Raw genomic sequence first — 17,218 nt, 5'->3', positions numbered from 1 at the left:
ATTTTATATAAATAATAATAGTATTTAAAAGTGTTTAGTATTGAGAAACAGTGCATGTTCATGATAGTGATTTTAGATACATTGTTCCAGCATTAGATGGCGACAAGTGACTGTTTTACGAGTCACCAGTAAAGACTTTTATACTGAAAAATAAACGTTATTTTTAGTTTCAACAACAGCTTGATGTAGCTAACAAATACACTGAGCAGCGCTGTCATCAGAAATCACCCTTAAAGGGATGGTTCGGAGTAGAATTGACTTCATTGCTATGCACTCCGAAGCCCATGTAAATACCCCATCCGAAGTTTTTTTTACCTTAGTCAAACATTTATGGAGATATTAGAGTTTTTCGAATTGCTTGTTACAGGAGTGAATGGTACATGTGATGTATCTCGTAAATTGCACCACTAAACGTGCAAGTAATCTTACCAAACTTGTACAGTAGTGTAAATAGGTTATGTACTCACAAAACGCTGCATCGGAACATTTGTAAGTCCACCATGAGTGTTTTAAAAACACGTTTTAGCCGATCCTTACTAGTCTCAAAAACTACAAATGGCGACACGTCGACGTCACTTCCCTGGTTTGAAAAAAGCACGTAAAAGTCCTCCTACAAGTTGACATGCACACAGATGTAGTAGGAGGACTTTTACGTGCTTTTTTCAAACCAGGGAAGTGACGTCGACTTGTAGTTTCTGAAACTAGTAGTTCTCGGGTAAAACGTGTTTTTAAAACACTCATGGTGGACTTACAAATGTTCTGATGCAGCGTTTTGTGAGTACATAACCTATTTACACTACTGTACAAGTTTGGTAAGATTACTTGCACGTTTAGTGGTGCAATTTACGGGATACATTACATGTACCATTCACTCCTGTAACAAGCAATTCGAAAAACTCTAATATCTCCATAAATGTTCGACTAAGGTAAAAAAAACTTCGGATGGGGTATTTAGATGGGCTTCGGAGTGCATAGCAATGAAGTCAATTCTACTCCGAACCATCCCTTTAACAGAGGATATTAAGGATATTAATGTTACGACAAAGATAACGCTTTCCTCAGCGGACATTCAAATTATTGTTTAATTGTGAATGAGGAATGAATGCTGTATCAGATACAGGTAATCACGATCGCTCAGTCCATCTCTCTTATAATACTCTACATAACACAGTGAGCTTGTTCTATACAGTAATACAATGAGCTTTTAATGAAACAACTCAACATTTCTTTGTTGCTAGTTCTTCTAGTTGGAATTAGTAACGGAGGCTTGGGCTTAGCTGTTAAACTGTCAAACTGAGATTTGAATCCATGGCGGAAGGAAGTAGTTCTGCACAAGAGGTTTTTAAAGACACTCCACTGTTGTTTCTTATGTATTTACACACTTGTGTCGTCAGACTGTTGTATAGATTCAATATCACACTCGTTGACGTGAGATATGACTGTATATTGGCCGCTCTGGAATCACAGCAGTGCCTATACAGCTATATCTCACATCTACTCATGTGATATTGCTCTTATAGAGAGAGAGTGTGAGAGAGAGAGAGAGAAAAAGAGAGAGAAAGAGAGAGAATGATTTTGTATGCATGTCCTTCACATTTTGATCAATAACATGGTTTTTAATGTCATTTATGATTACTTAAGAAGGATTTTAATTACTTAGTGTCTATTTACACTCAAGTGCAAATAGCCTGCCTTGTTGGCAGAGACTATTTACACTAACTCTACCCACCAACATGTGATTTGGCCAGACAACATTACAAAAGACGGGTGCCAAACAACAGCTCAAGTGGTGTCGATAATAAAGCGCATAGCATTTTCTTTTTGACACCAGTTCCAATCCGCCTTTTGCCGAACTTCTCCCTTTTTACATCTCACATCAAATCAGAAACGCTTTTATTTTCAAAAAAAAAAAAAAAGGAAAAGAATGGAAAAGTGGGAGATAAAGTACTTTACGGGTATTGGGGTAGGTGTAGGGAGAGCTTTATTGTCCCAATAAGGCAGCATCCATTTAATAATTTTAATAAAAACTACAATTTACACTTAATACATTATTATTGCATATTGTTTTATAATATACTACAATACTGAGGCGCAAATATCTGCCACTATTTGCAATAAGTATTATAAATAGCAGAAAATACTGCTATTTTAACATAGTATAATAGCTTATCACTAAAAAAATACGGTATTTTCACTTACTGTAAACAGAATCCACTGCTATTTTCACTTATTGTAAATAGCATCTATAGCATCTACCACTATTTGCTGCCTTTAATACTATGAGAGCCGAGCATAACCAGGAAAAAAAAATTATTATATATCCACACAAACAGTACATTTTAAAAGAAATTGAGGTCAGTAATTTTTTTTAAAGCAAAGGAGACATTTGATTGACAAAAAATGACTGTAAAGACCGTTTATAACGTTACAACAGATAAATATAAATAAATATTTAAATATTCAATATTTTCTTTGAACATTCAATTCATCAACCTATTAGAATGATTTCTAAACTATCATGTGACATTAAAGACTGGGGCAATGGCTGCTAAAATATTTGTGAGGGCAAAGCTGAATTAATTTACATTTTAGATACAAGTGTATTAAAAAAAAAGAAAACAGTTATTTGAAATTGTAATATTTACAGTTATTACTGTATTTTAATTAAACAAATCTCTTGTAAAATTTTAATTTTGTTGATTTAATTATTTCCACTTCTTCCACGATGGTAAGAACCCTGGTATTATTTTAGGCCAAGGTCAGGTTAATTTATATACCATATAAAAAGCAACATGAATGCTAACCAACGTGTTGCACAACAGACAAAATATGACATCACCCTACAATAGAAAGCCATATTAAATATAAAAATGACAAAAAAAATATAAAGTCCAATATACACAATTATACTAAAGGTGTAAAACGTTACGCATAAGCCTGAGAAAATAGGTACATTTACATATAAAAATAGGTATATATACATATTAAAATATGTTTTAAGAGATGGTTTAAACGTAGATAATGTAGGGTATGATCTAATAGTGAGAGGTAAGGTGTTCCAAAGCTTTGGACTCTGAACTGAGAAAGCCCTATGACCTTTGGTTTTTAATAGAGAGTTTGGAACAGTCAGTAACAGCTGAGATTAGGACCTGAACATTCTCTCCAAAGAACAGGGATGAAAAAGATCTTTGATGTAGGAAGGATCGAGACCATGCTGTACTTTCAAAGGGTAGTTCATCCAAAAATGAAAATTAATCATCATTAAAGGGGTCATATTATGCTTTTTCACTTTTTGAATTTTAGCCAGTGTGTGGTGTGTGGTGTGTATGTTTGGGCATACAAACATCTACAAAGTTACAAATCTCAAAGTCCACTCCAAAGGGAGATATTTCGTTTTAAAAAAACTAACACAGGCGTAATATGCTCCCTTTTTTTTGTATATCACCCTGCATTCTAGATAACTACGCAACTGCAAAAACCTAATGGCCTGGTTTCACAGACAGGGCTTACTCTAAGCCAGGATTAGGCCATAGTTCAATAAGGGCATTAAAGTAATTTAAGTGTGCATCTTGAGACAAAACAAAGCCACTGATATATTTTAAGATCAGTCATTGCAATTCTTTCAGTTTAAAAACAGCTCAGACTTACATTTTAGTCTAGGACCAGGCTTAAGCCCTGTCTGTGAAACCAGAGGTAATGGATATATTATGTAAATGACCTAAAAACATAAAATTCAAAACAGGAAAAAAAATAAATTATATGCACAGTTAACTTAAAACTGGGTTATAATGCTAACATTTGTAGTCGCTGGTTTTTAAGGAGATCAAGATTTGATTTCACTTACCTTAAGCACATCAGTTGGATTTGCCAAAGAGGACGACAAAACTCCAGACACCACACCACAAAACACATTAATCACCATGGTCTCTTCTGAAAAAATATAAGAGCAGCCATTAGATTCAGAATGTCTTTCAGTATGTTTCATTAAAAAAATATATATAAAAACTAGGGATGCACCGAATGTTCGGCAACTGAAATGAAGTGAAAAGGCAAAATAAATTAGACCGAACAATGATGTGAAGTGATCAAAGAGGCGCGCACTAATGCAGCAAACATGTCGGCGGTGTGGAAGCATTTAAAACTGTCAGAGAAAGACGCAAAAATCATTACATGCACCGACAGCATGAGCATAGTTTAGTATCGCATCGCATGACTTCCATGAGAAGAGAAAGGGGTGGTTGTTGCTGGTTACTGTATGATGACTGAAATCACTATATAGCCTTAAACCATCAGTAAATAAACTACAGAACGTTATGTTGTCTAATACACACACAAACTACATTTATTCTGACAGCTCTACACGAGCTCATTAGCCAAGGTTCTACTGCTGAAGTAGTAGTACTGAGGTCTTCTTGCGGGTTTCCGCCAAAATAAAAGTCAACATTCATAAAGGTTAGTATTGTAATTTTACTGTTGTGGCTATTTAATTATGTAATGGTGAAACAAAAATGGCAAAATACACGGCGGAAAAACAAAAAAAACGTGTCTAATTTTTGTACGGCTTCGGCCAAGAATTTTCATTTCGGTGCATCCCTAAAAAAAAAAAAAAAAAAAAAACGTATACAGACAAGAAAGGAAAAACCACAAAACAAAAAACAGTTTAACAATTCAATATTAAATCTGTAATATTTTCAAAGACAGTAAAGCAGGAAAAAGGTAAGCATGCAATAATCAACTGCAGATTAACTAATAACTAATAACTTAAAAATCACACAAAAATACCTATTTTTATAAAAGCTCTTTAAGTTAGGTCTTGTTCCACTATTTTAAGCTGTGGCACCCAGCATTTATAGAGCAAGGCACCAACCATAAGAGAGATGAATAAATGAAGTGCTGATCAAGTTTAGATCGATAGTTAGAGTAATTCCTTCAACAATGTGACCAACAGTCAGAACAGCCATTTAGTTTGGCCATTGGTACCCGCACACTGGTAGGCAAAGCTAAGCCTGTATCAAAAAAAGCATTTGACACAAAGTGGCAACATCCTTAAAAAAGCACGCAGAGTAAAAGCAACAAAAATTGGCCAGACGAGTCTAAATATGGCCTGTTAAATACAATAAAAAGCCATTTTTGGCCTAGCTGTGGCCTTTGAGTGCTTATGGCAGGTATTCAAGTAATATAGATGTTGTTTGCAGAGAAGAGAAGATTTTGTACCACGTCAGATGGAAATCCGCTGGCGCCAGCACCAGATAAGGTAATGCTAGAGACGTGTCTGACTGCCGCTTCAGCACCTTTTGTTTGGGCCGCACATTAGTGATGGTGGTTACATCTTGTTTTGTAGGTCTGTATTGGTAGAGCTGGGGTTGTGGCGTAATGGTGGAAAATTGTGCTAAATGCTAAATTTAGGTGTTAAAAAACAATTCCTTCAAAACCTGTTTTAAATCCCACTGTGTAAAAACACCATCCGCTTAGTCAAAGCCATCAGACAAGCAACAGCCACAGGTGAGAAAACAGAATAAACTTCTAATGAGGTTTGCTGCTGTGTGTCAACCAAGCACATTTGAGCTTTGTTTATCATATTTATTGTGCTCTATGTATGTGCTTTGAACAATGTTTGTGACCCTGGACCACAAAACCTTAAAAAAAAGAAGTCCACTTCCAGAACAAAAATGTATAGATAATTTACTCACTCCCTTGTCATCCAATATGTGTGTGACTTTCTTTCTTCAGTTGATAAGAAATCATGTTCCCCGAGGAAAAAAAAAATCAGGATTTATCTTCATATAATGGATGTCAATTGTGCCCCCAAGTTCGAACCTCCAAAATGCAGTTTAAATGCAGCTTCAAATGGGTCTAAATGATCCCAGCCGAGGAAGAAGGGTCTTTATCTAGCAAAACAACTGGTCATTTTCAAAACAAATTGACAATTTATATACTTTTTAACTTCAAACGCTCATCTTGTCTAGTCTGTGTGAACTCTGTTTTTTTCTGGCCAATATAGTTATGTTGAAAAACTCCTATCTCATTTTATTCCCCAACTTCAAAATCGCTGCAAAAGTACCAACCCAGTGTTTACAATGTGAACGTGCAAAGTAGATCAAACAAAAAGAAAAACTCTACAAAAAAAGGTAAAACAGTGATGTAGAACAATTTTGACGTTGAAGAAGAAAACAAGATGGGAGTTTTTCCGGACATACCCTAACTGTATTGACCACATTGAACCGGGAAAAAACAGAGTTCACACAGACTTAGACAAGATGAGCATTTGATGTTAAAATGTATATATATGTATATATATATATGTATATATATATATATATATATATATATATATATATATATATTTGTTTCAAAACTGATCTTCAAGATAAGACCCTTCTTCTTCGGCTGGGATCATTTAGAGCCATTTGAAGCTGCATTTAAACTGCATTTTGGAAGTTCAAACTTGGCGGCACCATTGAAATCCATTATATGGAGATAATTCCTGAAAACTTTCCTCATAAAACAATTTCTTATCAACTAAAGAAAGAAAGACATGAATATCTTGGATGACAAGGGGGTGAGTAAATTATCTGTAAATTTTTGTTCTGGAAGTGGACTTCTCCTTTAAGTAGCACAGGTATATTTGTAGCAACAGCCAACATTGTATGGGTCAAAATGATCGATTTTTCTTTTATGCCAAAAATCATTAGGATATGAAGTTATTAAATGTTACATGAAGACATTCTGTAAACTTCCTAAGTATATCAAAACTTTGCATTGTATTGCTAAGAACATCATTTGGACAACTTTAAAGGCGATTTTCTCAATATTTAGATTTTATTTAGCAGATTTTCAAATAGTTGTATCTCAGTCAAATATTGTTCTATCCTAAAAATGGAAAGCTTATTTATTCAGCTTTCATATGACGTATGAATCTATTTTATTTTATTTTATTTATTTTTTTTAATTGACCCTTAAGACTGGTTTTGTGGTCCAGAGTCACATATGTAAATAAAAGCCTAAATTAAATTTGTTCGTCTTTTAAAGAATTCATGTTTCTTCGAACGACTATTAATCCTGTTAATTCTGACATAAAGAATGTGTTTTTCACTGGGCATCATATTTGAGAAGGATTTTATGACTTGTATATAGTATGATATTGGAGAGTATGAGCAAGATATAGGTGCTCATACTTGAGGGGAAAAACATATTTGCCCAATCTAAACAAAAATATGCCAAAATATGGCCAATAAATAAGATGAAATTCTACTAGCTTGTAATGTAAATCAATGAGATCTTTATAATAGTATAGCAGACCACTAACCTAAGAATATAAATATTAGTTGACAGTCTATATCTCAATATCAATATCAATAATGTGTCTTTGTAAGCTGATATTTAAATGTTTGGTTTTATGATCAAAACTCTTGTGTTGTGTGGGGGCAAAACATAAAATGTAATAGTGTTAATAAAGAGATGTACAAATAATAGTTCCTCAAAAGCCTGTTGTACAATTTTTGAAACTTACATTTTAACATAATTATCCATAATTTTTAGAGAAATCAGGTAAACCTAAATTGCTTCAGTTATTTAGTATTATTTATAAATTTAAATTATATAAATCAGTAAAGATTTCACAGCAAAAAGACATTTAGGGTATGTGTATAGCATTACACTAAAATGACAAGAGAAGGCGTGCAATAAGTCATGTACAGCAAGTTTTTTAGCAAAGTTTTGATTCAGAGGCCTTAGAAATGTGCATAATCAAATATGACGTATTAGTTTTACAATATCTTTATGAGCTTTTTGAAGTTTTGTTGGAATAGGCATTCAATGGAGGGACATGAATCTTTTAGGTTTCATTTAAAAATATCTTTAGTTGTGTTTCAAAGATGAACAAAAGTGTTATGGGTTTTAAACATTTTTCAATGAACAAACCCTTGAATTAAAAACCATACAGATCGACAATTTAGCCTTGATTCCTAAACAAATGGCTCTTACATGGCAGTTCTTTCTAGTGTCAAAATACATTTAAAACTGCTTTCACCATGTCAGATTCGAACAAAACCAAGATTATTAAATATTATTGATAATTATTATATTGCACTTGTATCTTAAAGAACTCTGTCTGTTGAATCTACAAAAATCAATGTATTTTTGATTTGTAAAACCTGTTCCGCTAAAATCTGAAATTTAACTTCTTGAAAAGTATTTCATCACATTTGTAGCCCTAATCACTATTCAAACTGACAAATTATTAGTGCAGCAAATTGAGAAGCTGAAAAATTCAGTGCCCATAGAACAAATTTATGTGGAGCAGGACCTTGATCCAAAAAAAAAATTCACTGTGAGCAGGACTACTCATCACAACGGCACAGAAATAGAAATGAACATTGTGACACTCATTGTGATGACAGCATGTTAGAACAAACTCAGTGGCACATAAGAAACAAAATTTATTGTCATCCTACAACATGCCTAGTTATGGCACAGTGTTAGGTAGCTAATTAAAATGTATTGTTACAAGTGGCTGATCTGAAATGCGTTCATAGGCAACTATTAACAATTGCTAACACATATTCACAAAAACACTACTCATGGCAACTAAATGAATACTGAACTAATGCTCAACATTGATTTTGGCAGAGTCTGTTAAATACATTCACTCATGGGACACTGCACTTATTTGTATTCTCAATCACAAAAGTACATTATTTGCATGTGCTTAAAAGCCTTGCCGGTAAAATAACGTTATTTCGTCCATGCGCTGTTCTGGCATGTGCTTCTGCATGTAAACCTGAAGCGCATGTGCTAAAAGCCTATCAAACATCGCCTGACTAAGCTATCTTTCGCGTCTGACTTGCCAATACTGTCAAAAACACGCAAGGGTGGAAACAATCCAACGCTCTCTATTGACTTTGTATTCGGGGAAACAGACTCCTTGTCATTTCTGACTTATAACAAAAAAACAGAACAATGTCTAAAAGCTGCTATGAGACAAGGTGTACAGTAAACAAGCTAAAAACACACAACTAAGTTTTTATAAGCTGTCGACCCAAAAAAAAAAACGAGTGTTTAAGGACAGAATTTCATGTTGGGCCATTCAGTTGGATCATTTCTCCAACAAAAAGAATGTAAGAAAAAGGTGCACTGACATAGACCAATAAAATTTAGTTTCAGGGTGGTGAAATAATCCTTTGACATGGTTAAATAATGAATGTTTACTGTCGCCGTTAAATTTCCCTCCAGTGGGGGTAGTTCTCAGAGTAATAAGACATGTTGCTTTGCACTTTTATGTTCTTAAACACTAGTTAATTAGGTTGACAGCTAAAAATGTAGTTCTGTTTTTTTTAGCTTGTTTACTGTACACCTTGTCACATAGCAGCTTTTAGACACTGTTCTGATTTTTGTTATAAGTCAGAAACGACAAGGAGGCAACTTCTTGCAATACAAAGTCAATGAAGAGTGTTGGTTTGTTTTCCCCCACGGTGGGTGTGGTTTTCAGATTATGACGCGTATCTGTCTCTATTAATTGTTTTCTTGTGCTGAATACAAAAAAGACATTTTAAAGAATGTGGATATCAGTAGCACTTTGATATTGAAGGGAAAAAAATACTATGGACCAGCAACAGTTTGGATACTCACATTATTCATAAGTTTTATGTTTAACAAGTTTTATGCTTAAAAAAAAAAAACCTTCAGAGTGAGTAAATGATGACAGAATTGTCATTTTTAGGTGATGGTAGGCTAATAAAACAAAACACAAAGGAAAAAATCACTCACTGCTCTTGACTGAAGAACTTTAATACAGTTGCTTTAATAAGAGTGAATGTATAATTTATGTATATGGTGTATAAAGTGTTTTATTTTTATATTTGTTAATTCAATTTCCTGAATGCTACTGATAAATAACTGAAAATTAAAGCATTGTTTGTTTTATTTGTATATTATGTGTATTTGTAACATGTAGCCTATCTTTGTTCTTATTTTTTACTAACAAAGATAATGGCGAAGATTTTTATGTTCGCCCACTTTGGCCTAAATATATTTTATTTTTATATTTTGTTTGGGGTTTTGGTTTTTAAAATAGGGAAATTAGTTTGGCTGTACTGCTCAGACAACTTGTAAAATAGTAAAACCACCATGACAAAGAATCGTGATAAAATCGTGATATTTCTGAAAAAAATCGTAACACATTTTTGCCTTAATCGTCCATTCCTAGACTGTTAACAATATTGCTACTCTAATATAATCTTTGCATGCTAATCATGCATTTCCTCTCACAAATATTAACATTGGCCTCTTACTTGAAAGACAAATGTGATGCAAAAGGCAAATGTGACTGGATGTGTGCAACGTTTACAACATGCTGTCTGACATGTTAGTGACTACTCTGTATCACTCAATACATTAAGGTGCAGATAATTCTCCAGAGACAATTCACTGCTTATCTCAGAGCTTCCGTATATAGTCATAAAGTTGGTTATCAGTTAATGAATACAGTTCGTTACTGTTCAGACAATTTATATTTCAGTGAACAGACAATGATTGGAAAATCCAAATAAAAAGCTCAAATTTCAACACTCCTACCCCTCCAAAACTGATTTAGGGAGTCATAAATGACTTTAACACCATGCCTTTAAATACTTTAATGAGAGTTAGATATTCATGACATGTCATTGAAGATATCAACAACAACAAGTGGCAAGTATGATGTTCTATTCCCATAATGTAATGCTGTATGGAAAAGAGCTTGTGTCAAAGGATTCATCCGGTAGACCCACCTTCTGGATGACTAACAAACAGTTTTTTCAGTGTGTTGTATGTACCGATCTTGATTGTCCCGTAGGAAGCTTGTCGGAGAAGTGCAGGTGAAATTCTGTGAAACAAAAAACAAAAAGAACAACTTCAAGGTCAGTGCTTTATTTCCATACTGAGGTTAATGAAAATCTAAATAGATTAGTGTTTAACTGACAGACTACAATACATCACAAGACCAAGCAATGGCTAACAAGCACATTTTTAATGTAGGGAAAAGAGACCAGCATGAATATTTTCATTGTCAGTTGTGATAGAAAAAAAAATAAAAGCTTGCACATGTAATGTTTGTCAAATGCTCTCATTCGCAAAGCTATGTTCAGAAGACTAAAACAAAACAAAAAAACATGCAAAGCGTATATGCAAAGTTTTGTGCAAAGTGGTTCAACAAAAGTAGAATATTTCACCATAGCAGGACAGAAAAGCAAGGCATTTTGAAATTATTATTATTATTTTTTTAATAGAAATTTGTCTTTGCTAGACAACTACAGCCTCGTCCCATTTCATAATTGAGATTTAGACAAACATCCTGCATATTCAACAATTTTTTACAGTAATACAGTCACAAAGTTACAGCACTTAAAAAAAAAGACAAGATTTTTCTTATTGCAAGCTCACACTACAGGATTTTTGGCTAGATTTTCGTGCTGCAGACAGATTTCCAAGGTCTGCGACAAAACCCCTGGATCATGGCCAAATCGGTGCTTGTTGCAGTCGCTGAAACTCGTTAGAAATGAGCCGGTCAGCAACATGATTCAAACCCGTCTCGAGCAGTCACAGATGCTACCATATTTCCAAACCAGTTTGATATTATCGCTATATGATTTTGTAGTGTGAGCGAAGCAATGACAAGGTTGACCTAATCCAGCCAATCACAGTGCAGATGGTATAAATGGAGAAATGTCTTGAAGGATTAGTTCACTTCCAGAACCAAAATTTACAGATGTACTCACCCCCTTGTCATCCAAGATGGTCATGTCTTTTTTTCTTCAGTCGTTAACAAATTATGTTTTTTGAGGAAAACGTTTCAGGATTTCTCTCCATATAAGGGATATGTATGGTGCCAAGTTTGAACTTCCAAAATGCAGTTTAAACGCAGCTTTAAAGGGCTCTAAACGATCCCAGCCGAGGAAGAAGGGTGTTATCTAGCAAAAGGATCGGTTATTTTCGAAACCTGACATTTTATATACTTTTTAACCTCAAATGCTCATCTTGTCTCGTCTTTGTGATGTGCATACGATGTGACGTGTCGGTGCAATCCCGATAAATAAAGTTAGGGTATGTTGAAAAAACTCCCATCTCATTTTAGTCTTTAACTTCAAAATTGTCCTACAATGCTGTGTTACCTTTTTTTGTAAAGGGTGTATGATCTTCTTTGTATGTTCACTTTGTAAACACTGAGTCGATACTTCTGCAGCGATGTAGGACAATTTTGAAGTTGGGGAAGAAAACGAGATGGGAGTTTTTCAACATACCCTAACTGTATTGACCCGGATTACACAGATTACGCAAGCGCATCGCAGAGACGAGACAAGCATTTGAGGTTAAAAAGTATATAAATTGTCAATTTGTTTCGAAAATAACGGATCTTTTCACTAGATTACTAGAACTTGAGGGCACCATACATATTAATTATATGGAGAGAAACCCTGAAATGTTTTCTTCAAAAAACAATTTCTTTACGACTGAAGAAAGAAAGACATCAACATCTTGGATGACAAGGGGGTGAATACATTATCTGTACATGTTTGTTCTGAAAGTGAACTAATACTTTAAGTTCAAGGAAAAGCCTTAAATTAATCAAATCAACTAACAAGAATTAAAATGTACCAAATGCATATATTGTGTATACAACATTACACTGTATCATTTTACTGTTCAATTACCACCAACCCTTTTGGCAGTACAGACAGGCCTTGTTGTCCACATACTCAGAGCCACTGTTTCTGCCACATTCTCATATTGATCCAAAAAATTTCACTGTGAGCAGGACCACTCATCATAACGGCACAGAAATAGAAATTGCGACACTTACTGTGATCACAGCTTGTTAGGACAAACTCAGATTAGCACATAAGTGTCAGAATTTATTGGTCTCCTGAAATGTGTTTATAGGCAACTATTAACAACTACAAATTTCAAAACAAATTTGTGTTGTTTTTCAGATAAAATAAGCGCACAGACCACTTAAACTATGAATGCAAACTGACCATGCCTGAAGAAATGTCCTAATCACTGTAATTGCTCATGAGAATTTATGCATGAAAATGTATTTTTGCTGACAGTCGGGTCTGTCTCTTAACCAAAGGGTTTGTAGTTTGTGCACCTTGTCAGTGTTGGGCCGCAACAATTGATTATTTTGATATTCACTTAATCTAATGATTATTACAATGAATAATTTATTAAATTGATTATTTCACTGATTATTCAGTAGGCTTTGTTCTATTATTCAACTATGACAAAACTCCTGATTTCTCCCAACATGGGGATATAATATATAATAACTGGTATTACTAATTTGAAAAAGTAACAGATATTTTCTCGTAAATTAAAAAGTAATGCATTACTAGTTACTTGAAAAGTAATCTGATTACGTAACTCACGTTACATGTAATGCGTTACACATATTCTAAATAATAAATAAAACAAGGTATTCACCTATAACTTTACAGACAACTCTCAACCACCATTTAATTAACTCAATGATGAAAAAAAGTCTCTGACTGAATTATGCATCATTTTACCTAGTGATAAATCATTTATTTTTGGTTCAATTATTTTATTCACAATCTTAGCTCTCTTAAAACACCTTCTAGTGTTATAAAGTCAAAACAGTCCTGAGCTAGATTAAGCTTTAATCTGTGCAAACCAAACCATCACTTTAATGTAATAACATTATTTATTAGTTTCTTATTTATGCATGCATGCATGCACTAATAAAAAAAAATAAAAAAGTATCATTAGCTCGGCTCCACACTTGACAGCTGCTTTATAACAGAAAATATTGTAAAGCTGCCTGCTTTAAAAATTAATCTATTGTTTAAAGCGCTATAATTAAATGTGACTGGACTTCCGATTGCAGAGCAGCAAACTTATCCACATTGTTATGATCAGATGCTTTCTTAACTGCTGTTTATTTACCACTGTCATTTTTGTCATTTACTTTGTTATTGAGACAAAAGCATGCAGCACATATTTACATATTCTTCTAGACGCCACTCTCAGCAGCATTTGGTTCGACTGCGTTTACACTCTGAATCTTAGCACTAGGGCTGCACGATATTTCGCATATCGCATATTTCGTAGATCACTGAAAAGCTACGCAATTTCGCGTTCAAAATCGGGGATGAATCGCATTCGATTTTGAACACGAAATTGTGTAGCTTTTCAGTGATCTACGGCTCAGTGTTTTAAAAACCACGCCATCTGAACGCACATGATGGAGATTTACTACTAATCACAGAACCAGCTTTACTGATGAGATACGCATGACAATCGCATGCGATTTATCGTGCAGCCCTACTTAGCACTGTGCATGTGTCTCTAGGCTGCTCACAGTAACTTTTTTGTTGTGCAATATATTGCCCCAGAAATTGCGATAAGTGATATAATTGCCATTTTAAGACCATTTTATGCCACTGAATATATAATCATAATATAACAACATAATAATGCAAGAATGATTACACACTTTCAAATGACAAACGTTTAATTCTTAAGAATTTTTAGATCATGGAAATCAGGTATCAAAATATCTTTAAAAAAATAAAAATACCTTAAAAAAACTTGAATAAATAGTAACAAGCAAAAAAAAAAAAAAGAAAAAGAAAAAAAAAGAATAACGCACAAAGAACTTGAATGGAGATTTTTCCTCAACAGATTTTTCTCTGTAAATTAAGGGTGCGTACTATTTCTGAAAAACAATCCCTACTTCGCAGTCAGATGTACGTATGCACAAAGGCACAGTTCCCTAAACAAGGCCATATCTGCAGATTAAACTTTTTTGTAGAAGCATTTTTATTTTAACTAGCACCTTATGACTACACCATGTTATGTAGGAGAAGCCGCAAAAGACACAGGAGCAAGTGTAATGCAAAAAACATGATGATTTTTATGTAAATATAATGGGCAATATATGTCATGTACAGTCGTGGCCAAAAGTTTTGAGAATGACACAAATATTAGTTTTCACAAAGTTTGCTGCTCAACTGCTTTTAGATCTTTGTTTCAGTTGTTTCTGTGATGTACTGAAATATAATTACAAGCACTTCATACGTTTCAAAGGCTTTTATCGACAATTACATGACATTTATGCAAAGAGTCAGTATTTGCAGTGTTGGCCCTTCTTTTTCAGGACCTCTGCAATTCAACTGGACATGCTCTCAATCAACTTCTGGGCCAAATCCTGACTGATAGCAACCCATTCTTTCATAATCACTTCTTGGAGTTTGTCAGAATTAGTGGGTTTTTGTTTGTCCACCCGCCTCTTGAGGATTGACCACAAGTTCTTGATGGGATTAAGATCTGGGGAGTTTCCAGGCCATGGACCCAACATTTCAACTTTTTGGTCCCCGAGCCACTTAGTTATCACTTTTGCCTTACGCACGGTGCTCCATTGTGCTGGAAAATGCATTGTTCTTCACCAAACTGTTGTTGGATTGTTGGAAGAAGTTGCTGTTGGAGGGTGTTTTGGTACCATTCTTTATTCATAGCTGTGTTTTTGGGCAAAATTGTGAGTGAGCCCACTCCCTTGGATGAGAAGCAACCCCACACATGAATAGTCTCAGGATGCTTTACTGTTGGCATGACACAGGACTGATGGTAGCGCTCACCTTTTCTTCTGCGGACAAGCCTTTTTCCAGATGCCCCAAACAATCGGAAAGAGGCTTCATCGGAGAATATGACTTTGCCCCAGTCCTCAACTGTCTATTCGCCATACTTTTTGCAGAAGATCAATCTGTCTCTGATGTTTTTTTTTTGGAGAGAAGTGGCTTCTTTGCTGCCCTTCTTGACACCAGGCCATCTTCCAAAAGTCTTGGCCTCACTGTGCGTGCTGATGCGCTCACACCTGCCTGCTGCCATTCCTGAGCAAGCTCTGCACTGGTGGCACTCCGATCCCACAGCTGAATCCTCTTTAGGAGACGATCCTGGCGCTTGCTGGACTTTCTTGGACGCCCTGAAGCCTTCTTAACAATGCAGTGGAAAGTTTTTTTCGGGATTAAGTTCATTTTCATGGCAAAGAAGGACTATGCAATTCATCTGATCACTCTTCATAACATTCTGGAGTATATGCAAATTGCTATTATAAAAACTTAAGCAGCAACTTTTCCAATTTCCAATATTTATGTAATTCTCAAAACTTTTGGCCACGACTGTACATACTAGGTGTTGAACGACTTCAGATTTTTTTTTAAATCAACATTTATGTGATAAAAAGTCGAGTTGACTTCGACTAGTTGACGTCATTAATGAACAAATACACCTAAACCTTGAGCTGAGACCCGAACACCTTGTGCACAGCCTGTCTGTCTGTATGTCTGTCGTCCCAGAAGGAAGCCTTTTTTGAAGAGATGCACAAGAAAGCCCACAAACAGTTTGCTGAAGACAAGCAGACTAAGGACATGGATAACTAGAACCATGTCCTGTGGTCTGATGAGACCAAGATAAACTTATTTGGGTCAGATGGTGTCAAACATGAGTGGCGGCAACCAGGTGAGGCAAAGACAAGTGTGTCTTGCCTACAGTCAAGCAGTGTGGTATGGGTGTCATGGTCTGGGGCTGCAGCGGAGCTACAGTTCATTGTGGGGACCATGACTGCCAACATGTACTGTGACATACTGAAGCAGAGCGTGATCCCCTCTCCTCAGAGACTGAGCCGCATGGCAGTATTTCAATATGATAACGACGCCAAATGAACCCTCCAAGACTACCGCTGCCTTGCTAAAGAAGCTGAGGGTGAAGGTGATGAACTGGCCAAGCATGTCTTTAGACCTAAATCCTATTGAGCATCTGTGGGGCATCCTCAACTGGAAGGTGGAGGAGCACAAGGTCTCTAACATCCACCAGCTTTGTGATGTCATCATGGAGGACTGGAAGAGGACTCCAGTGGCAACCTGTGAAGCTCTGGTGAACTCCATACCCAAGAGGGTTAAGGCAGAGCTGGAAAACAATGGTGGCCACACAAAATATTGACACTTTGGGCCCAATTTGGACATTTTCACTTAGGGGTGTACTCACTTTTGTGGCCAGCTGTTTAGACATTAATGGCTGTGGGTTGTATTATTTAGAGGGGACAGCAAATTTACACTCATATACAAGCTGTACACTCACTACTTTACAAGTGTAATTTCTTCAGTGTTGTCACATGAAAAGATATAATAAAATATTTACAAAAATGTGAGGGCTGTACTCACTTCTG

The 17,218-nt window shown here is 35.3% G+C and overlaps 1 protein-coding gene across 4 annotated transcripts in view; it reads right to left on the bottom strand.

The window, feature by feature from the left end:
* Window positions 1-17,218, bottom strand: part of slc25a14 (solute carrier family 25 member 14) — a 28,040-nt gene that overhangs the window by 6,817 nt on the left and 4,005 nt on the right. For all 4 annotated transcript variants that reach the window (XM_073824270.1, XM_073824271.1, XM_073824269.1 and 1 more), the window contains 2 exons: window positions 10,767-10,861; window positions 3,845-3,930 (listed from right to left, as the gene is read on the bottom strand). In XM_073824270.1, the coding sequence (XP_073680371.1) occupies window positions 3,845-3,930; window positions 10,767-10,861 (181 nt within the window). The remainder of the gene's footprint in view (window positions 1-3,844; window positions 3,931-10,766; window positions 10,862-17,218) is intronic.

The sequence above is a fragment of the Garra rufa genome, chromosome 19, assembly GCF_049309525.1.
Source record: "Garra rufa chromosome 19, GarRuf1.0, whole genome shotgun sequence".
NCBI classification, from domain to species: Eukaryota; Metazoa; Chordata; class Actinopteri; order Cypriniformes; family Cyprinidae; genus Garra; species Garra rufa.
The sequence above is the reverse complement of the archived record's forward strand: the minus strand, read 5'-3'. Positions and strand labels throughout refer to the sequence as shown.